The sequence below is a fragment of the Dendropsophus ebraccatus genome, chromosome 1 (assembly GCF_027789765.1).
Source record: "Dendropsophus ebraccatus isolate aDenEbr1 chromosome 1, aDenEbr1.pat, whole genome shotgun sequence".
In the NCBI taxonomy this organism is placed as follows: Eukaryota; Metazoa; Chordata; class Amphibia; order Anura; family Hylidae; genus Dendropsophus; species Dendropsophus ebraccatus.
In genome coordinates, this window is record NC_091454.1 from 98111341 (window position 1) to 98135344 (window position 24004).

A 24004-nucleotide genomic window follows, 5' to 3' on the forward strand; every position below is an offset into this window, starting at 1 on the left:
TACATCATGAAGAGGAAATGCTGCCTTGTAGATCCCAGAATCCAGCAATTTGTTAATGCCAAATTTTTTCACATTTTCCTTCACTGCATATTCAACACGAGACAGAATGAACTGGACCTGCAGAAGTGAAATCCCACAGTAAAAAAATATACAGAACACTTTAAAAAATTATTTCCTATATATTACCTGTTGTATTCATACTATATAATAACTGCAAACAAGTATGGCACTGCCAACAAGAAAGTTTTCATTTTACACAGGACAGTGGACAGTAGGTAAAAATATAAAGCATATGGAATCTACATAGATGAGATGTTTTAATACTTTAGTGTTAAATGTATTCTAAGGCTACATTCACATCACATTTATACCATTGTTTTGGGATTTACATTGGTAAAATGTCAAAATGGGAAGCTGACATTGAGTCCGATGTGCCCACTGACTGGAATGGGCTGGACAGAGTAGTTGATTGTCAAAAAATCGCTTTGTGTAATAGTACCCTTAGGGTACTATTACACAAAGCGATTTTTCGACGAACAACAATTAACGATCTCAAACGACTGCTATGGCGAACAACCTGAAATAATTCACCCGATTACACGGAACGATGATTGTTACTTATGATCGTTCTTGCGGTCACCTTGTCGTCGCTATTGTGTTCGTCGCTACTGAGAACGACTGAACAACGTGTTATTCCATGCGAACGATAAAAATAGGTCCAAATTCTATCAAACAACTAACGATTTCTCGTTGGTCGTTTAATCGTTGTCTGCTATTACGCTAAACTATTATTGTACGAAAAATCCATTTTCCTAACATATACCCTTTCTGTGCAGGACACATTTCTGAGCCCTGCACAGTAAGCATATACATATACTGAATCACAGTTAGACTGTTCAGCACATTCAAGTTTAATGGGCACGACAGGTTCTACATCAGTTTTCCATTGTGACAGCTTCCCTATGTGAAGCCAAAATAGAGCCCAATGGAAGGGCATAAATGTGATGTGAAGGCAACCTTAAAGACCTTAAAGTGGTACTTTTTGTCTTTATTGATCATATCACACTTTACATAAATTTTATTAGAGAACATGATACTATATATTATATTTTAATCAACAGGCAAGCATTTGGGCTAGAATGTGGTATTATGACTCATCAATGCCGCAGTGCCATATAATGCTATCTTATCAAAGGTCAGCATTCTGCCCTAAAAATTGACCAAATGCATCTTCTGTGCAAGAGAAGCATGGGGGTCCCCTGCTGTGCAACTGCTAGAACATTCATTGGTGCTCCAATATATCCAGGACCAGTTTTAAACAAGTGCTCATAATTGCTGGCCGACTGTAAACATTATGGCATATTTAGCTTGTATGAAACTGGTCTTACTAATCTATAACAAATTGTAAACCATTTATTGAACTAATTATCTCATTGTCTGAAGATCAATATAATTCAATGGTAATTCTTACTCGCATTCAAGGTTGTATCTATAGTATGACTACCCTTGGCCTAAGAGCAACAATCGCTCAGCTAAAAAGCAGTAGGCCACGTAAGGTTTGTCCTTCATTGCAAAACTATTAGCAAACTTGGCTGAAAGCAATTTCTGCCTAAATATTTTCGTGTTGACAGTTTTACAGATGTATTTCCATGGTTAGATTTAACTGGTATATTGTATCGCATGCCAGCTTTAGGTTATGGAACACTGAAAAGAGGGATGAATCCTTTTATAAATTTATGCTGCCAATTTAAAAGAAAAAATTGGGGTTTTAAAAAAAATATATAAAAATGAAGTCCCAAGTTTGAGAGACCTGTACCAAGTTATATAGATTTTTTCCATGCATTACTGCAAGCACTACTTAGGGTTACTTACAATGCGGCTTCGTGTAGCTGGAGTGAAGAAAGAATCTTTGTCCTTCATATAAAAGTCACCTATGCGATCCTTTTCAAATGGAGCAGTGAAAAACTCTTGCTCTGGCTTAATCACATCCTCACTTACAGTAAAAATCTTTGTGAACCAATTAAAAGCTGAATGTCTTTGTCTTAGATCATTAGGTTGTATAGGCAGTTTGATATGCATAACTTCTGCATATGTACACAGGACCTCCCATGGCGCGTGCACCTTCACAAACACGAGTCCATCATCTGAAACCTTAACCAGAATGTAGAACAGTAACAGAATTATAAAAAAAGAAAAGTATATTATATACATATACATATTTTCTACATTGGGTAGAAAATGTATCTTGGTGGAAATACAGAATCGCAAGCAAAGGGTCTTTATAAGTTGGAGATAAAATAGATAGGATTAAAAATATCATCCCAGTATTGGGTTATATTGGGGCAAGACTACCACATATGAATTTGGGTAACAACTTGTCCACAATCTCTTCAACATAAATTGAAAAAATTGGGCATGATATGAGAGAACCTGGGCTGGGTGAGGTACCAACTCAAGTAAATCTTACCCATCAGTTCAACTTGGTTGATGTACCCGGTATGCTTAAAGATTTACCGGAGTGCCAAAATCCATTGCTCATTAGAGAAGTGCCTCTTTCTATTTATACATATATGATCATTTCTAACATTCCTTTGTGTCTACATTATGAGTCAGTAAGTTATAAATACGTGTAACAATCCTTTTACAGTAAAAAAAAAAAAAAAAGTCTCGAACTAGCAAACATTAAAAACAATAAAAATGTCACATACATATATAACTTGCGTCCAAGCAGGGATATCCCAAATACAGAAGTGACTGTGTGGTATTAAGATAGTCTCCTATGGACAATCAGTTCAGTCAAGGCCTTTTGCAAGCAACACCCTGCAACTCACCGGGGGCGGATATAAAATCCAACAAAAGAAGTGGCCGCAGCAAAGCTTTCTTAAAATTCTTCTTTTATTAAAGTATTCCAGAGGTTACAAAATGACAAGATAAAATAAAACCACACGCGATGCGACAAGTCTTGTCAGTGAATAGAATCTCACTTCCTTGTCCAGATAACTAAGGTGGAGACTGGTAGTGCCACATAGTGTCATATAATGTATTGCAAAAGTAGTTAGAAAATAATTGTCACAATCATTATTTTGACTATGCACTGGTGGGAGCAGCAGCACCAATAAACGCCAAACTTGCCATTGTGTGGGATGCACGCTGGTAGACCCACAATCCCTCAAGTGGGTAACGATAATGCGATATGGAAGAGGTCCAACAGCATCCGCAGTAAACTTCAATGCTTTATTGTAGGAGTAAGCTTAAAAATACGACGTTTCGACCCTATCCGGGGTCTTTGTCAAGTACTTGACAAAGACCCCGGATAGGGTCGAAACGTCGTATTTTTAAGCTTACTCCTACAATAAAGCATTGAAGTTTACTGCGGATGCTGTTGAATCATTATTTTGACGTCTGCGCAGATGACGTCCGTTATTTAATACACTGTGTGCGTTGGACGTCCGGCATTCCATTGACTTCAATGCAAGTCAATTAAATCAGAGCAAAAACAGGCGCCTTTTTAAATAGAAAAAGCGGGTGCCTTTTCTGTTTTTTAAACGTAGTGTGAACATTGTCATTTATTGTAGTGTGGTATCACGAAAAGGGATATCAAGTGCAAATGCGCTAAATTTACAAAATCAGGGAAATTTAAAAGGCTTTTTTTTCAGTGTGACCAGAGCTACTGAACCATACCAGCAGGTTAGTATGCTCAGACCTTGTGATAGATTCCCATAAAGATAGGTAACAGAGTAGTTACTTCAGAAAACTTCTAAAACTCAATGCAAGAAATGCTGTAAATGCTGTGAGGAATTAATTTAGGAACTTACAGACTTTGTTGCCTCTAGTTGTAAGCCATTTCTCATAAGATTGGACTCGTAGGCCTGTCGCTTTTTCTGCAAAAAAGGTATCAGAATGGAGAATTTCAGTACATGAAAACAAAAGCCTTATAAACTATGAATCTAAAAAGATCAGTAAAGTCTGAAAAATTACAATACCAATCCTATAATACAATGAGTATAAAATATTAATTTCTCAGTACAACTGCAGAGGTTCTGGATGTTGTGACTTGAGATGAGCAAATTTTCAGTAATAACCAAGTAAAGCGCCTTGTTATCTCTGAGTTTGGCTCATCAGCCCGCTGCTCTACTTTAGCTCAGAGCCAGTGTAGATTTCTACGGGCAGCAGCTACAGTGGCAGATTTATTAGGAGGATTATGCAGGTGGGCACAGAGGTGGTGAATAAGAAGACATTAAAACAACTCTGTACCGGCACCTTGCCGCCCCAAAACTGCCAGCACCGCGTTGTAGAGCTCCTCACGCCACGCCAGGTTCGGGGGTCAGCTTGTCTCCTGGTGCTGGTATTTGGAAGAAAAATCACTTTTATCAATGCGGCGCAGCGTGGTGGGCAGTCAAACTGGCGTGGCCTAGAGCATCAGTGCCCTAGGCCTGACGCACCTCTCTCTCTACCTCAATCCAGCCCAGAAGAGTTCTAAAAATGAAGGAGGAGGATGCGGGCCTATGGCACTGATGCTCTAGGCCACGCCAGTTTGAGTGCCTGCCCCATCGCATTGATAAGTTGTTTTTCTTCTAAATACCAGCACCAGGAGACAGGCCGACCCCCGAACCATGCACGGTGTGAGGAGCTCTAGAATGTGGTGATGTTCGTTTGGCGGTGGCAAGGTGCTTGTACAGCGTGCCGCATCATCAGCTGCTCAGCCGCGATTGGCTGAGCATAACTGTGCTGAGCCAATCGCAGCTGGTCAGCTGATGAGGCGTCAGAGGGGGCCGGCATGAGGGATGGCTGGAGCGGGTCGGCCGGCCTCCCGAAGATGACATCTTTGACACAAGATTACAGACGGGGTCGGTCGACACAGATCAGGTATGTATAGTACACCACACTTCCGGGTCCACAGGCGGGGGTCATTCACATGTATAACTTTGTAATGTGTGTTATTTGGTGAATAATTGCTTAGCACCGCACTACCCCTTTAACTGAACTAGAGAAATGGGTATAAATATAAATGGGTATGAATATAAATATAAATAAAGTCAATCGGAAGTCAAGTACTATAAGTGTCTTGCTATCCAGTTTCTATGCTCCACTGTAACACAATAAATAGAAATAAAGGCGTGCTTAGTAACAGAGCATGACATTTAACATCTCACTATGTCATGCATGTAAGTATAAAAACATTCAAATGTTCTAAGAGTTTTGTGAATGCCCACAGTGATACTACATGACACTGCAAACCCCTGCTCATGAGTGACTTACTCATCTCCTATGCTTCTTATATACTTTGGACTTGGCATTTGCATAGTCTGCTACCCCTGAGGCATCTATCATTTATTTCAGACTGACAGTGCAGGTCCTCATCCAGAAACAAAGCTGTGCTATGCTTGATGAATTCACCATTCATCAAAAGTGACTTGAACAAGAGAAGACAGACTTGTTCTTTAAAGAAAACTCTACAACTGGCGGCTAGGCACAATTTTCACTTGATATCATACAAAACTGAACAACAAGCCCTTGTAGAGCACCGATTTTTATGGAACATGCAAGGTCACCCACACAACTTAACGAGTTACTGCCAAATAACTCTCCAGAAATCAATAGTACAAATTAATACAAGATGCTATGTATTTGTTCTTATTAGGCAAAAGAGCTTTCTTCTCCACCTCACTTCTTATCTGTTTAGAAAGCCATTAACAGAACAGTATTTCCTTACACTGCCTATACAAGCCTATGGGGGGGCGCTAAGAAGGATCATACAGCAGGAAGCGCCAACACGCAGACAGACGGTATGCAGGGATTCTGGCCAGAGAAAACACTTAATTTACACGTTATAATGCTCAGTATCAGTTAAGGAACTTCTGAAGGTTTACAGGGAATTAATGGCTTACAATTGTTTTTACTGATTAAGGTCAAATACTAGAATGTTTTTTTTCTAAACTATTTCTATTTTCTGTTTGTAACTCTTCAAAATGTGTTCTATATTATTACAGGGGCTGCCATCTCACTTAAACTGTGCTTTATAGCAAATCTTACGGAAAAAGACCCAATGAACATCTCCAGACCCTACTGTTTGTGGCATCTTTTTGGTTCCCACCTTGCAAGGCAGAACTTAATATGTTGCGCCGGACTTGGCATGCCTGTCCTTTATACAGGGATTTAGTCTGCTAAAAAGATGTTGTACAATCAGTCTTTTAAAAACAAAACAAAACAAAAAAAAAACCAGACATATAACCCTATACGGACTCCTGCCCTTCTCAGTTACAATGGGAGAGCGCTCGCGCCTTCACTCTCCACACCTCTTCACTCAAAGAATGGACATGTCAATTCTTTAAATGGAGAGGCGCGGAGAGCAGGGCCGATACGGTGTGTGAACGGGGCCTTAAGCTGTTCTTTCATTCCATCAACTTTCTCATGTTTGCAACATTGTTGCCCCTTTCCTCCATAGGTGGCGCATCAGCTACCCCAAATATGATGCATTTCTTAAATGCAACATTAACAGAGCATTTATTCTTTCCAAGTGCTGTGTAAAGGTGGCTATATACCTTCAATAATATTGGCTGAACAAATCAGTCACTACAAAGGCCTCTGATTTCCCCAGGCCTCAATTTGTGTTTTATGAGTTTTTTGAGATTATTTTTTTTTATTACGACTAAGTGCCACAGGCCATATATTTTTTTCTCACAAAGGCTTTAGAATAGGGGTATCCTGGCGTAATAGTTACTAGTGTATAAATGGGACCACATTTATTTAGGAATAAAAAGAGCTGGGACTGGAATTAAAGGGGTTGTTCACCAATTTTTAAAAAAAAAAAATTTCAGAAAATATTTTGTGATTTGTAATTTACTTCTATTAATAAAATCTTCAGTCTTCCAGTACTTATCAGCCACTGTATGTCCTGGAGAAAGTGATGTATTCTTTCCAGTCTGGAGAGCAAGAGGTGTTTTCTGTGAGGATTTGCTGCTGCTCTAGACAGTTCCTGATATAAACGGAGAAGGCAGCAAAGACCACTGTGTCAGCCTGGAGAGAATACACCACTTCCTGCAGGACATACAGCAGCAGATAAGTGCTGGTAGACTCAAGATTTATAAAAGAAGTAAAATTACAAATTTCTGGAACTTTCTTGCACCAGTTGATTTGAAAGAAAACATTTTTGGTGAACAACCCATTTAATAAATTGCATAGTATACACGTTTGTTTGCTGAAGAATCATTTTTAGCGTCTCCTGCTAAATCAGGTACAAATCAAATTTACTGAGCCCTGTGACAATCACGTCGTTTCCCACAGCAGAATTAAAATAAGGAATCTGTGGAGCGATGGGAAGTCAGTCACAGACACTACCAGCAGGTACAGTTCTTTGTCTGCTGCTCTGTTCCTCTCAATCCTCATTACAACTTGTAATACAAAAAGAAGACAGGGGCGCTTTCTGGTGTAGTATTAAAATACTACGCTTAATTCAAGTGTGGTGTGGAGGTATCACCACTCACTTGGTGGAGTTGTGCAAAGATATAGGCACAACTCTATGAAGCGTGTATGGTGCTCAAGGCCACCGCAGCTCATCCGAGGGCACCACTCCAGAGATGTGGTGTAGAAAGCAATGTAGAAGAGACCAGGAGGACACCTAGTCAGCCAGTGAATTCCCCTCTATATGGAAAGCGCAGGTGGAAGCAAGTAGTACAGTCGGGGTGTCTCACGTTTTAAGGAGACACAGACCCCGCACTATAGGAGATAGGGATTTATTAGCAACGCGTTTCGGCCCACTAAAATAAATACAGGAGCCTTTTTCAAGCATAAAGGAATATTGAACAACAATGTCTTAAATACAAGGAAGGAGGTTAGGCCACATTTACCTCACTTCCGGTCTATATACAGTACAAAATATGTGTCACCATATACATAAATAAGGTATATAATCATTAAAATTAATAAAACATAACTCACAATGAATCTTCCATACCGGGACCCACATGCGGCGCCATATTAGATTTGACGCAAATCTAAGATGGCGCCGCATGTGGGTCCCGGTATGGAAGATTCATTGTGAGCATTTACACAAAAGTACACTTAAGAATTAAGCTATAAAAATATTTAAATTAAGATGAATATGCATACTAGATAAAAGTTGCCTAAACCAGACAGTTTCTGACAAGCATCGTTCTTGTATATATAAGGGTTATTGCAGATGTCAGGAGAAAGAATTGGCATGCTGAACTTCAACATGCCTGTTCCTATAATCACATAGAAGGAAACAATCTGCAAGAAGTGTTAGAGAGTGACTCTGATGTGTTAGTTCTTCCAACTAGAACAAACATGCAGTTTGTGAGAAGTAACTAAGTTAGAGGAGCATTTGGCCAAGAGCTACTTACTATTTAGACTTACCATAAAATTAAAACACTGACAAAAATATATCCTCACAACAAAGTTGTTTATAGTTCAACTGCATACAAAAGGACTTGTAAGCAAATACAAAGAAATATTACGAAGCTAGGCAAACCAGTTTTGCCTGATTTCCATAGAAGCACTTTATGCTTCAAATGGCTGAAGAGGACTATGACGCAAAACAGCAGACACCTTACAGCTAAACACATTGCAGAGGTATTGTGGCTGACCACCTAAAAATAATGTTTCATTGCACATACAGACTCAGCATTGGTGCAGGGATCCGTAGAGTTTGGAGTATTCAAACTGAATTTATCAACATAGTTAACTTGTAAGTGTAGGTTAAAGAGAACGAATCAGCTCAATAATAAAATAATACACATAATAAGATCTATCTTTTAAGCAAAGTATTAACAGATTTTTTTTCCTCTTTATTTTAAACAGAGCATAGCATGAAACATACAAGTCCATGTATCTTTGTGGATTAGGGGTCCAGCCCCAACCCTTCATAATGAGCTTGTTTTTATGAGAAAAAAGGGCAGTCTTATAGCTGATTTGGTACCCTGCTTCACTGTATAAAGCTGCTGTGCAGCTCGAAGCATGTACTGGCCGCTGTTTAAGCAGCAGTAGCTTTATACTGGAGAAAAAGAAGTTTTAATCCTTGGATGCGCGGCAGGCAGAGGCGGGCAGGTAGTCATCTGGGCAGCTCCTCACCCTGGTGTAGTCACCGATATCTGCCTGTCAGCTTGGGCCAGTAAAGGGCCCCTCTGCCTGTCAATCATCCCTTCTGAGTGCGCAGAGAGCGGTGACTACACACAGGTGAGGAGCTGCCCAGATGACTTCCTGCCCGCCTCTGCCTGCCGTGCGTCCAGGGATTAGAACTTCATTTTCTCCAGTACAAAGCTGCAGCAGCAGGTGGTGCATGCTACAAGCTACACAGCAGCTTTATACAGTGAAGCAGGGAACCAAATCGGCTTTAAGACTGTCCTTTTTTCTCAGAGAAACTCATTATTAAGGGTTGGGGCTGGACCCCCAATCCACAGAGATACATAGACTTGTATGTTCCACGCTATGCTCTGTTTAAAATAAAGAGGGAAAAAAATCTGTTAATACTTTGCTTAAATGATAGATCTTATAATGTGTATATCTAAATAGAGTAGAAGAGCTTTACTCTAGAGATAGTTACAGGTGGCAAGAGCATAATTTTGCCTTACTTCACAGTAAAGATACAACCCTTTGGCCAGCTTAATTATACTACTGAGACACTAACCAACAGCAACAAAACTCTCAGAGGTATTCTGCTCTACACCACAATACAAGAACCATGCTATAATTACAGCTAAATATAATCCTGGCTAGTAACCACATCATTCCATGAGAAACTTTTTGTGTTGTGAGAAAGCAGAATTTGACAGAACATGTCTGTGGACAAGAAACGATGTGGGCTTTTTTATGCTGAAAGGTTCTTGGAGTAATCAAGAACTAACATACTAGGAAGGATTTTTAAAACATAAAAGGTATAGTAATAGAAACAGAATGAAAGTGACCACTCCTTTAAAGCGAATGTACCATCAGGTAAATCGGTTTAAGGTTTCTAAGTGAATAGATTGGCGCTGTTGCGGGGATGCCTGTGTCACAGTCCTTTTTTTGAACCTCAGCCCAGTTCCCACACACATCGCAGTCTATTCCTGGGCACTGGCCCGGCCTAAATAACTGAAATCGGGCAGGCCCGCCCCCAGTGTAACGAAACCCCCTCCCATCTATAACACGGCTTAGTTAGAATCAATCAAGGAGCCGTATCACAGAGGGGAGGAGTTTTGTCTAATTCAAATATCAAATATTTCTCTTCTCTAAAAAGGAGATGAGCTGAAAAGCCTCATCTTTTTCTTCTGTCTTATTTCTACTATATGTTTAACAGTAGAATTTGTACAACACATATATATATATATATATATATATATATATATATATATATATATATATATATATATATATGTGTTGTACAAATTCTACTGTTATTAAAGGGGTACTCCAGCAGGGGGGCACTTTTTCGCTGGGACTGGGGACGAGGTGGCTGAGGGAAAAGACGTCCACTCACCTCCCCGGTTCCAGCGGCGGGTCCATGACATCTCAGGTCCGCTCAGCCAGTCAGTGAAGGAGGCAGGATCTGAGCAGACTTGAAATGGATCCCGCCTCTGTTACTGACAGGCTGAGCGGACCTGAGACATCACGTCTCAGGCCTGCGTCAGACACCAAGAAGCGGCTGGGAACCAGGCACCAGAGCGCCGCGGGACCCGCTGCTGTAACTGGGGAGGTGAGTGGACGTCTTTTCCCTCAGCCACCTCGTCCCCGGTCCCAGCGAAAAAGTGCCCCCCCCGCCGCAGGAGTACCCCTTTAACTATTTACTTAAAGTGCTTGAAAAAGCACTATATTGTAATCCATATTCTTCTTCTTCTAGCTATTCTCCTGCAATTATCACAGCCCGAACCGCTTTGCGCAGACTCTGTTCAAACTGCGTCTCGAAGCCCTCGGCGGTGACAGGTGTGCTATCTTTGGTATCGGATTTGTCATTTTTAAGAAATTTACGTTTAAAGACCCCTAATTTTCCATAGGAAATAATGGCCACACTGTACAGCACTAATAGCCAATTGCAGCACGTATGCAAATAGCTGAAATATAGCAGCCAATAGAAATTTTAAGGTTTTGTCAGTCAATGCCTGAAAATATCCACGCAGTCACTATTGGCCAATAGAAGATGTAGAAGATGGAAGGTCCTTAACGATTTTGTTTCACTGACATGAGAAAGATTGTGATGGTAACCAAGCTATGTTCTTTACCATTATAAGTAGCAAAGGTCAGTCAGCGATGTAGCAGAGGTCAGACAGTAATGTAGCAGAGCTGATACTCGCATGACACAGCAGAGCTGAGTCGGTATTATAGCGAAGCTGATACCCGCATGACAAAGCAGAGCTGAGTCGGTTTTGTAGCGGAGCTGATACCCGCATGACACAGCAAAGCCGAGTCTGTGTTGTAGCAGGGCTGATACCCAGTGATGTAGCAGAAGAGTCAGTGATGTAGCAGAAGAGAGTCAAATTAGCTCATAACTTTTAAAGTGCCGGTATCAAACTCGCACTTAAAGGGCTGGGGCCACATTTGCTTATAAATGGAAAATACCAAAGTCGCTCTTAAAGGGAAGGTACCAAAGTCGCTCTTAAAAGGGCAGTACAAAAGTCGCTCTTAAAGGGACATTACAAAACTCTCTCTTAAAAGCACAGTACCAACGTAGCTTTTAAAAAGACAGTACTAAAGTCACTTTTAAAGGGACAGTACTAAAGTTGCTCTTCAAAGGGTGGTACCTAAGTCGCTTTTAAAAGAACAGTACATAAGCTAGTCTTAAAGAGACAGTATGTAGGTGACTCCTAAAGGGTGGGCACCAAAGTTGCTCCTTAAGGGACTGTACAGAAGTCGCTCTTAAAGGAAGGGAAATCAAGAGTTAAAGGGGCGCTCTTTTCAAGCACTACGTATAGCCCTGGAAATGCAAATCTAGTTACAAGTAGGGATGGTCCGAACAGAGTTTGTACGGAGTTCGTACGAACCAGAACCATCCGCAATGATTACTGCTGTCTGCCCGCTCCGTGCAGCGGGCGGATCCAGCGGGAGGAACGCCTGGAAAATTGGGATACAGCCATAGCCATATCCCAGTTTTCCAGGCGGTCCTCCCGCTGTATCCGCCCGCTGCACGGAGCAGGCAGACAGCGGTAATCCGATGCCGAGCGTTCGGGTTCAGCCGAACCCGAACCTCGGCTGATTCGGACCATCCCTAGTTACAAGTTATATTAACTGTATAATTAAGTTATTAGTTCTTTCATTTGTATTTCATTTCATTTTAATACCGGCAGGAAAGAAGAAGTTTTATTTAAATAATCATAAAGCTTTATATAGATGATTTTCTGTCCATGCAATGCATGTTATATGCAAGAAACGTAGGTACAATGTAAGTACATTACATGGTTCGATTGCCCAAATAAATCACTTAAGAAAATGTTTTCCATATTTACTCTATGTTACTGGGAAGGAATGTGAAAATCCTATCCTAGCTCCCTCCCACTCCCTCCCTCTCTCTCTGATGAATTGTAAAACTGGAAGATTCCCATAAACTGTTTGACTTGCACATACTTCACATGCAGGTTTAAATTGGAAAAACATGAGTATATATTAAATACAGTCAAATTAAATGTATGTTGCTGTGTGTTACACTATATGGTATAGGGGGGAAACTAAATAATGCTGCTGTGGCTGTAGATTTCTAACTAGGCAGCATTACGCATAATCCTTCATTAGGAGAAGGGCTCTTAGTATGGAAAAGAAAGCAGAGAAAAGTTCTATCAAAGCATCTGCTGCTGCTGGAAATATCCCAACAGGAGGAAATGTGTGTGTGTCTGGTTTGTGTTTATTCCATTACAGAGAGATGTTGGCAAGTCTCAGGAACTTGGAGTCAGTAAACTCCACACATGAGCATTTCTCTTCATTTAGATTGGAAGCTGAATATGAATACAAATGGTGTAAGCAATCAGGGCTTGTACAGATAGTTTTATGGAAGAGGGTTTTCAGAAATATAGTCTAGAAAGCAGTAGCCCTTATTACATTTAAACTTTTGCTAGCTTTTTAAAACTTGTAAAATAATGTTGTTAAAATAGTAGAGATGAGCATGACCCCTTTGGTAGCAAGGCAATATTGGCTTTTACTTAAAACATTAAACAATAAATATCCCAGGTTTCATGCATGTCGTGGGTCTTTTGCTTCAATAACTGCCCCAGTTACTTTTACATCTCTTAAACAGGGTTCTAAACATGTCTTTATACGCTGCACAATGCAAAAAAAACAACCGTGAACAGTGTGCACATTGTGTGCAAAATAGACCCTGTCATGGGGATGTAGGGGACACAGACACTCACAGTCACGATGGTTGTGCCCTCTTCACTCCAGCCAGGCATTAACATCCCTGTTCTTTGCACCTAGCGATGTCTATGTAGCTTGGCTGAGAATAGGCAGGGTCTGGCCATTGTGACTGTAGATAGCGCCATCACATGCAGCTTATAAAGACATGTCAGAACGCAATTCAACAGATGTATAAGGCACTGGAGGCAACTTGTGGGGCAAAAAGCTTTGAAGCTTACAATACAGAAAACTGGCTTAGTAAATGTAACACTTAATGAGCTTATTAAAAGGATTGTTTTTGTTTACCCAATTGCAAAACAAATACATTTTTTTTTATTTCTATAGTAGTATAGTATAGAAGTAAATAAATGACAGGGGCCAGAATCTTGTTTTAACAGCATTTAGCTGTTTTAACAGCATTTAGTGACATGCTTTACGGCAAGCCTAATGGACATCTCCAGACTCTATTCTCAGAATGGGGCACATTTGTAAGTATGCTCTCTTGGTTCATTACGCAGGGGTGTTTGGGTGGAGCTGTGAACTACAGCTATTGTGTGTACCTGTGTTATTTATATACAGGGGTCACCTGTCACTGTACTCCCCTCTGGGAAATGATCTGTAGTCTTTACTTAGTTTCAAGCCTAGTGGCCAAAATGAGAACTGCAAGATTTTAGGATTTTATAATAGAAAAAACACATCAGCAAACATTATGTTTAACTTGATTAAACAAAATCTGATAACACATTTTAGTGGCCATGTATTCCTGCTATTTGGTTACTGAACCGAACAATCTATCTAACAATTAATGACGAAGTAGTCAACAGTAGTGCACAGCCGCAGCATTGGTGCCAGCAGTTTAGCGTCCGACAAAGAAAAGCCTCCCCTCCACCACAGCACTTCAAATCAGATGAAAAATCAATTCAGTGGTTTATTCCACAAAATAGTGACAAAAAAAAAAGAAACTTTCAAACTTTTCAATGAACTAATTTTTACATACATTGTGACAGCGATTCCTTATACATCCTCCAAATCATGCCTATCGTGAATTCTAAGTACATAACATACCTTCTGTTTTAGGAGGAGGTTCCTCTTTGTGTTCTTGGTCTGTTCCTTAAAAAGCTCATCTTCATATACTAAAACATAATCAATGCGCCTCTGATTATCATTAAAGTATAAGGATTCTGAGTTTTGATCAAACTCTACCTAGAATTGTTAAAAAGGTAAAAAAAAAAAAAAAACACTGTAAAACTCAAATACACACACACAAAAAAAAGCACAGCAAAAACTCTCTCTATATATTTGTTAGTAACAATCTGCAGGAAAAACACTACTTTCCATAGGAGTTGCTGCGAACACTAACACCATTGACAAAAACAGGAACTCAGCACAAGATTGGGAAAGTTCTCACTTCCTGACCATTGCTCTGTAAAAATAAACTGAGTATTATTCATAATCCTCTAGTAAAATCTCAAAATCACATTTGTACAGAGGAACCTTTACTGTGCAAATCAAAAACTTGAAAAAAAAATTTATGTGATCACAATATATTTTTTTAATTATTTTTCACTGATATGCTATAATCATTTAATAGGTGTCAGAGACCCCTGACAAAGTCTCCATGTGAGATGGAAACCATGGGGCTCTGTGGATCCCAACAACTCCTAAGCACCAGGAATTTGGGTGATAAATTTCTCATTTATTGAATTTAGGTCCTGCCTCTTTGCACATTGCCTTTATGCATACCTTTCCCATGTATTTGTTGAACATTCTGATTTTGCGCATATATATATATATATATACACACACATACATACACTCACCGGCCACTTTATTAGGTATACCTGTCCAACTGCACGTTACCACTTAATTTCTAATTAGCTAATCACATGGCGGCAACTTAGGCATTTAGGCATGTAGACATGGTCAAGACAATCTCCTGCAGTCCAAACCGAGCATCAGTATGGGGAAGAAAGGTGATTTGAGTGCCTTTGAACGTGGCATGGTTGTTGGTGCCAGAAGGGCTGGTCTGAGTATTTCAGAAACTGCTGATCTACTGGGATTTTCACGCACAACCATCTCTAGGGTTTACAGAAAATGGTACGAAAAAGAAAAAACATCCAGTGAGGGGCAGTTCTGTGGGCGGAAATGCCTTGTTGATGCCAGAGGTCAGAGGAGAATGGGCAGACTGGTTCGAGCTGATAGAAAGGCAACAGTGACTCAAATAGCCAACCGTTACAACCAAGGTAGGCAGAAGAGCATCTCTGAACGCACAGTACGTCGAACTTTGAGGCAGTTGGGCTACAGCAGCAGCAGACCACTCGTTACTAGCATGGTGTACACACATACACCTTAAGGGTACAAACCCACTTGACGTATTTGCTGCGTGAATCAGTCTTAAAAATAGGCAGGCAAAACGCAGGTTGGCTTTATACGATTGTTCTGCGTTAAAATACGCAATTGCGTATTTTTGAAGCGTGAAGCTTGTTGTTAGCAAAGCATCAGTTGTTAAAATACGCAATTGCGTATTTTTGAAGCGTGAAGCTACATGCGTTTTTCGCACAGGTTGTTAACAACTGATGCTTTGCTAACAACAAGCTTCATGCTTCAAAAATACGCAATTGCGTATTTTAACGCAGAACAATCGTATAAAGCCAACCTGCGTTTTGCCTGCTTATTTTTAAGACTGATTCACGCAGCAAATACGTCAAGTGGGTTTGTACCCTAACATTGTTTACACATATATCAGGTTTGCACCACATCCTCATTTCTAGGAGAAGGTCTTGCACATTACGCATGTCTGTTTGTCCTGGGACACGTTTTTATTGTTATCAGTGTGTTGTAAAAGGTGTTGTATTACTTATTGTTTATAAGATGAACCCCAAAAAGTATTTACATTGAATATTATTTTTTTAGTGCCTTTTATTTATATTTCACATAGCTTTTCCCCTTTTTCGATTATGTTTAGTTTTCCTATATGTCATGGCCACCCTTGTCACAATTTGCATATGTTTATTTTTAAAGGGAATCAGTCAGCACCTGGGCTCTACCTGAGGTGCTAACAATGTGTTATAGTTGGCAGTCCCTTAGAGAGCATGTTATATATTATCCTACTGTAATGAAGAGTCAATGAGTAGTTGTGGCTCAGTGTTTGTACCGCCCCTCACCAATTCTTTCTCCTCTCTCTTCTTTACGAATAATTAATGATGCCTGCCAACAGAGGACTGATATGCAATCGGATATAGTTAAGCCTGTGGTCTAGGGGTAAATCACCTGTCTATAGACCAGCACCAGTATGTTTTTTTTATGGTTCAAATCCACTGATATAAAGTTATTATTTTTTTTTCTTATCATTGCATTAAAAAAGCTAAACTACTTTGAACCCAATTGAGAATTCTTTGTACTTAGAAAAATGATACAATGAGGGGAAAAAAAACCTATTAAACTATATTTCATTTTCATCAGGGGATTTGAACTAAAGAAAACAAACTGGTGCTGGTCTCTAGACAGATGATTTAGACCACAGCTCCAACACAGGCTGGGAGGTTCAACTATATCGGATTGCAGATTAGTCCACTGTTGGCAGATACTGACTGACAGCTGAGCAACCAGGAGGTCGGGCAGCATTGATTATTCATGAAGGAGAGGGAGGTGGAAGGAGTGGCGAGACGTGCCAAAGTGAGGCACAAACGCTAAAGGAACTCTTCTTTGGACTCTTAATTACATTAGGAGATGTGAGAGTGCACATACTGCACTCCACGGACAAATTACCAAAAGGCAACATGCTCACTAGGGGACTGCCAGCTACAGCACACTGTCAGCACCCCAGGAAGGGCCCTGGCGCTGACACATTCCCTTAAAACATACTAATACAGTCAATGTCTGGAAACGGAACACATTACTAATCCTTGCCATATTTTAAATAGATGAAAGTCCCTGAATAATGTTTACTGTCATTATCGTTCATGATTTACAGGGAACAATAACTGCAAATATTTTTTTAAGTCAATTTAAAACTTTCTGTAATTTTGCTTTCTATTTAATGCACAGCTACACACATTCTGTAGGAAGATTCTGAATCTTGTGTAAATACTGCAAAATAACTATTATTTTAAATATACTTTTAGGATATGTTCACACTGAGTAAAATCAGCAGAATTTCGCATGCTTCAGTGTCTCACAGTAGCTCTATGGGAGGGCTTGCATGCCTCCGTTCCTGCCTCTCTCCGCACAAAAAGTTGGCATGTCAAGTGTAGAACAACACACACAGAGGCGCGCGAGCCCTCCCATAGTGATACTGTGGGACACTAAGGCCGATTTTACCCTTATGCTGTAACAAAGCCTAATATTTAACAGACAAACTCAGAGGGGTATTCCCTTGTATGGCACACATCCAATCCATTGGTGTGTGCCATAGCCCTGAGACTTTTGCCTACTGTGCCAGGAGAACAAGGGTCTGATTACCCTGTACACCATTTGCTAACCACCCCTGTCTCCATACAGGTAAATTAAAAAACAAGACTTCAAAAAAACAAATAAGAATTCAATTTGCGATGAAAAGCTCCAAATCTTGGGTTCAAGCAGCAAATTTCTAGATACAGTTTAAAATTTTGGATCAATCTGCCACAGCAGCAGGGCAAAGTTTGGCAGAGGTGGGTGAACCCAGGTGTGTATTAGCTTAAATCTGAGTACTTTACATGGGTCCCAAACAAGTTATCCTTGTCCCACAAGCCGAAATGTTGTAGACTGACCCTTCAAATTATTAAAACCTAAACAGCATCTCAAAGATGTCATAGTCCTCCTATTTATAGTGATCACAATACTATGCTTGGTGTGTGGTATCCAAAGGCATTCCACTCAAGGCCAACTTAGACCACATACAAATACATGGGTGTGCAAATACAACGGGTATAACCGTAAAAGCAGAAATAAGGAGGCCCAACATAAATTGTAAGCTTATGTTGGAAGGACCTACATGCCAATCTCTTTGTCATGCCCTTTCCTATGGATATTGTGGACTGGTCATAACTTGTGATGACAATATCATCATGAATGTACTATAAATGGAATGTCCAATAAAATAAAAAGAATTACCATTTCTGCAGTATTAAGTCTGCATGCACTATCTTGTACAGTTCCATAGGTTGGTAATATTGTTTGCTCCATTTCTTCAGACACTAAAATGAAAAGAAAAAAAGTTGTTAAAAAAAAATACATTTTTGTTTTAATTTTTAATTTTCACATAACGGGCATAACATAACGGTGTTAAGTCTTTCCATCTACAGAACATTTATTATTCAGTTAAAGAAGTTTTAATGCTGAATTAACCATAATAATAAAGGGATAGTTCACCCCAAAAGTTTTTCAGTCAAAACAGCTGGTGCCAGAAAGTGCCAGAGATTTGTAATTTACTTCTATAAAAAAAAAAAAAATCTCAAGGCTTCCAGTACTTATCAGCTGCTGTATGTCCTGCAGGAAGTGGTCTAGTCTTTCAAGTCTGACACCATGTTCTCTACTGCTCCCTCTGTCCATGTCAGGAACTGTCCAGAGAAGTAGCAAATCCCCATAGACAAAACTTCCCTGCTCTCCAGATTGGAAGAAATCCCACATCCGGCAGAACGTACAGCAGCTGATAAGTACAGGAAGACTTCAGTTTATTTATTAGAAGTAAATTACAAATCTCTGGCACCTCTAATACAAAATAGCTCCTTAGCCATCATAGATTAAGCCGAGTTCCCACATGCCAAAGAATTCACGTGGCTTAAACTACGTCCCCATGTCTTCACTAATGGCTGTGATGTTGCTAATAATTCTAGCAACATGGCACAGCCACTGGTGTATGTATGGGGGGGGGGGGGGGGGGTTGGCCACATGCTTTTACATGGGGAAAAAGTGAGCTTGCAAAATATTAAAACAGGTATCACACATCTTGTATTATATTATCAAGTTGCTGATTAACCATTCATAGCAGCTATAAATCTTCCTACAATGGGCTCCAGTATACAGTCAGTGTCTAAACGCATACTAGCAGCTACAAAAAGCAACACTGTAAAAGGAATTCTCTTATACAGAAATAACAACTTACATATTAGATGGGTTTTCATGGCAAAGAATACAATATTCTTGTAGTGTCTACTAGAGTAGGTAGAACAATATGCAATGTGCTGACATTATATGTCTTTGTTCTTTTGCAGCCAACAACATAAACGTAGTTACACCCTCAAGTAGAAAGACAAACATTTACCCTTCCATTTCCATAACCAAATATACTGCATCAGTTAAGTTGGAGCAGAGCATGCCCTGCCATCTAATGGATAATTCTCCTAACACAATTTCTGTCCTTCTAATTGACATTTATAAGATTACACACTGTACCAAAGCATTACACTTACATCCAAACAGGCCCCAACATTAAAGAAACTCAATAAGAACAACCAAGATAGTTTACTAATTTACTTCAAGAAAAAAAAACACCTTAATCGAGCTGCAGACCATTTTCTAATTGGTCCAGAAGGTATATTTATCCATTTATGATCATTCTATAGAGTTCAGCACATAAAGACAACTTACCTGACTAGTGTGACTTTAATGAGTCCATTGCGACTTTTACCCAGGATTAGCAAAAACACAGCTACTTTCTTGCAAAAACAGCACTACACCTGTCCTCAGGCTGTGTGTGGTATTGCAATTCAGCATTTTGAAGATTTTGGGGGATTTTTTTTTCTAACTTTACAGTTTCACTGAATCCTGAAATCTTGCAGGTTTTACTTTAGCTACTGAGCCTAATAATATGCAGAAACTTGCTGTTCAATAGAGAGAACGTTTGAGCAGTCTCCTCACAATCATTACAGGCTGGATTGCTTTAAAAGATGACACAAGTGTATAGATACAACAGTATCAGACCATTCACAATAGCTGATGGTCACTGCCCCTCCCTGCAAAATGACTGCTGCACAGGTCACAGAGCATGGCCAGAAAACTCTCCCACAAAAGTCAATGTGTCAACTCTAGATTTATTTCCTAGGTCCAAGGGGTTGCTGTAAAGCGTATCTCTAAAGCGGCTCTGTACCCTTACTATGACCCCCCCAAACCACTGGTACCTTCAGATAGCTGCTTTTAATGCAAGATCTGTCCTGGGGTCCGTTCGGCAGGTGATGCAGTTATTGTTCTAAAAGCAATTTTTAAACTGGCAGCCCGTGCCCTACAGGAGTGGCCTAGATTGTGTATGCATTAGGCTGGCACAACCTCTCTGTCCTTCCTCCCCGCCCTCCTCATCATTAGGAATGCTCCAGGCAGATTGCCTACTATTCGTCAGCTGTGTCAGCACGGCACATGGGCTGGATCGTTAAGACACCTGTGCAAATGTTCAGCATGGAGCAAATGTTCCAGTGGCATTCCTAATGATGAAGAGGGTGGGGAGGAGGGACGGAGGGGTGGTGCAAGGTTAGGGCACAGATATTCTAAGCCACGCCCGTAGGGCACGGGGCTGTAAGTTTAAAAGTTGCTTTTTTAAGACGATAACTGCATCACCTGCCGAACGGAGCACAGGACAGATCTTGGATTAAAAGCAGCTATCTGATGGTACAAGTGGTTTAGGGGGTCAGATTGTGGATACAGAGTCGCTTTAAAAAGCCCACATAAAAATCCATCTGACTACCCTCACAATGTGAAGGGGAAAAAAAAACATCATGTGAACCCTGTTTTGTTTTGAAAACTACATGTGTGATATCAGTTGGTGTTAGTTACACAGATAAAAACTGCATTTTTTTATAGCCAGAAATTAGCTGGAAGCAGTGAAATATAAAAAAAATACATATATACCGTAATATGTGCATTGCTTTTTTGATGTGTTTATTATAGTGACTTTCAAATTCAAGATAAATCCTTGAATTAGATGATCAAAAAATCATTTCTCAAAATTGGAAATATGGCACAAACACTGCATAAGGGGGGAAGGGGGGCAAATAGACGGACAGACAAAAAAAGTTTGTGATAATGAAAAGTACGTTTTTTTTACCATTTATAGCTACCAAGACAATTGAAATGCACAATTGTAACAAAACCCCTCTCTATACTTTACTTCCTCATCACACCTTGTGAAAATTCCCACTGCATACTGACAAAAGCCTAAAAGGGGTATTCCCATCTGGACATTTATGGCATATCTCGAGTTACCAAAACAGCACAGCTGGCAAAACTCTGTGACTCTGTAAAGTAACTACCATAAACTATAGAGGGATTTATGTAAATTACATATAACAGCTTTTTTTCAGTTTGTGGACCACCTTCCGCGGCTGTAAAAGGCCAAAAGGGGATGGGAGGGCCTAGATCTTAAGGAAAATTTGGACCCCAGAAGTGGGCTGCCTACCTATCAGACATTTATAGCTTATCCTGCACTTTTAACTGGCAACATTTTTAATCTAAGACCTCTCAGTATTTCTGCGCTCCTATTCACCAGCATACAGTGCAAATGCAAATTGAGAGCTACTTACCACATACTTAACTGGCGGTATAAGCTTCTGACTCTTCCCTCTATAACCGATCAGGCGACTGATGTGTGTAAGCTTGATATGTTAGTGCACCTGGTCTGTTCTTGTCCCCACTGAAATGCGCAGAACATAGTATACCCACACCTTTGTTTATGGTCTAAGAGTTGTCTCTACACAGTAAAGGCAACAGATATGGCTGTTCTCCCCGGAGAATCATGGATGTCATAAACGCATTGCTTTGTTTATTGAGCAGGGCATCATGAGGTGTTCAAACTAGAATTAGCGGAAATTACGGAAAAGTTTAACAACAGATGAAACCTATAATATATTTTCTAAAGGTTATGGACATATTTGGGGACATTAAAAAAAAACGCTAAAGAAAAACTTATTTTTAATAGGTTTCTGTACTATATTGTTTAAAGCTTGGCTTCCGTAGCTTCTATTCATCATCTATAAATCCCCCTTGATTTAATCATACCTATAATGGCTGGAAATCAATTAATCAGACAAGGTTTCTGGTGACGTTCAGGGTATAAACAGGCTGCTGTAGCTTGCAATGCACTGTAATACATACAAGACAGATGCCAAACAGTTCAACATTTTTAATACAAACCTTTTAAAAAAAATTATTTTTTAATGACAAAATGTACCTAGAAGGTGTCCATGGACTTTAACTCCTTTGTGAACAATGGTCACTGGTGCACCTAAGTAACACTGAAGCAGTACTGTACATCTAAACGCCGAAACAGAGGATGACAGCGGGGCATAGAAGCAGCACCTTACTTTCCTATGACCCGCTGTCATCCTCTGTTTCTGCACTGTTAGAGAGCTTACAAGTACAGTGCTTTGGTGTGTACAGCGCTGTACTCCTAAGCTCTATAACAGCAATCGAACAGGTGGGGGAATAATGAAATCCTCTTGGAGAGCTGCTGGCACTTGTGGAGAGAGCCAGCAGATAAGAAAGTGCAGTGCTGCTCGCAATGAAGCAGCGCAGCACACATTAAAGTGTATCTGTCACAAAGTCTGAAAGTGGCATGGCGTGCAATCCATTTGCAGCCGTAAGTTCAAGGATCAATGGAGACAACCATGCCAGGTCAGTACTGCACGCGCCCCATATTCTGATCCATTTAGGGTCCAATTAGGAAATCCTGTGCATTACTGACCCAATGTGATTGTCTCCATGGATACACAACTTCATGACGGGTTCACACAAACATTCAAAGAGCAACGGCAAGCTGTAGCGCATATAGCTGGATAGCTGACATAAAGACAGGTTAAGACAGGTCATGCATGAGTGATAGCCAAAGGTTAAAGAGATAATCACAAGACTACAACATCCATAGGATAGGTGATAAGTATCTGATTGGTGCAATCAATTGTTTAATGATTTTGAAGCAACAATTAGATTTTTATAACGATCAGCGTTTAGACAAATAAATAGTTAGAAAAAAATTGTTATTGCGATCGTTTCTAAGATGGCTTAAGCCCATCTCACACATAGGATGAATTTGTGAAAGACTGTTTACACAAAGCGATCTGCGAATTTTTAGCAAACGACCAACGACGATTCGAGAACATGTTAAAAGATCAGAATGAAGGATTTCTCACTCGCTTGATCGTTCGCTGTGTTTACATGAGCTGATTATCGCCCAAATGCGATCGTTATTGCGAAAATTCGAATAATAATCTTTCCGTGTAAATGCACCATAAGGGTATGTTCACACTGTGGTGGAATTCTCCGCAACGGAACTCCGCCTGCCTCAGTGTGCTATAGCCTTTATATGGGAGAGCTTGCGCGAGTCCTCCGATAAGACAGGCTAGTGGGGCTTGATCACCATATGCCGACCTCAGACAGTGTCCCCTGGCAAACAGACTTGGTGGTAGTCCGAGGGAGAGGGGAGAGATCCAGCGATTTTTGCCTTCAATACGGGACGAACTACAACCTGCTCCAGGTATCCTGAAGGGACAGGAAGCCACTGGAGGATGGAGAGGAGGGACCACCCTTTCATCCACCCTCAGGGTGGAGTCCCTCTCTCTGGGGGTGCTGTCATGTGGAAGGGGAGAGAGTCGGTGCGTGACAGTTCATAAAAATTGGTATAGCGCCTCAAAGAGGCAATAAAAATAAAAACATATTTACATTTATGCAATGGCACTTAAAGAAGTAGTCCAGCGAAGATTTTTATTAAAGTATTGTATTGCCCCCA

General features: G+C 40.2%; 1 protein-coding gene across 1 annotated transcript in view; it reads right to left on the reverse strand.

Annotated features, from left to right (window-relative positions):
- ANO6 (anoctamin 6) overlaps nt 1-24004 on the reverse strand; it is a 64471-nt gene that overhangs the window by 30535 nt on the left and 9932 nt on the right. Inside the window, exons 2-6 of the mRNA XM_069975977.1 lie at nt 18406-18488; nt 14380-14517; nt 3816-3881; nt 1873-2151; nt 4-117 (exon numbers count right to left, since the gene is read on the reverse strand). Coding sequence (XP_069832078.1) covers nt 4-117; nt 1873-2151; nt 3816-3881; nt 14380-14517; nt 18406-18488 — 680 coding nt within the window. The remainder of the gene's footprint in view (nt 1-3; nt 118-1872; nt 2152-3815; nt 3882-14379; nt 14518-18405; nt 18489-24004) is intronic.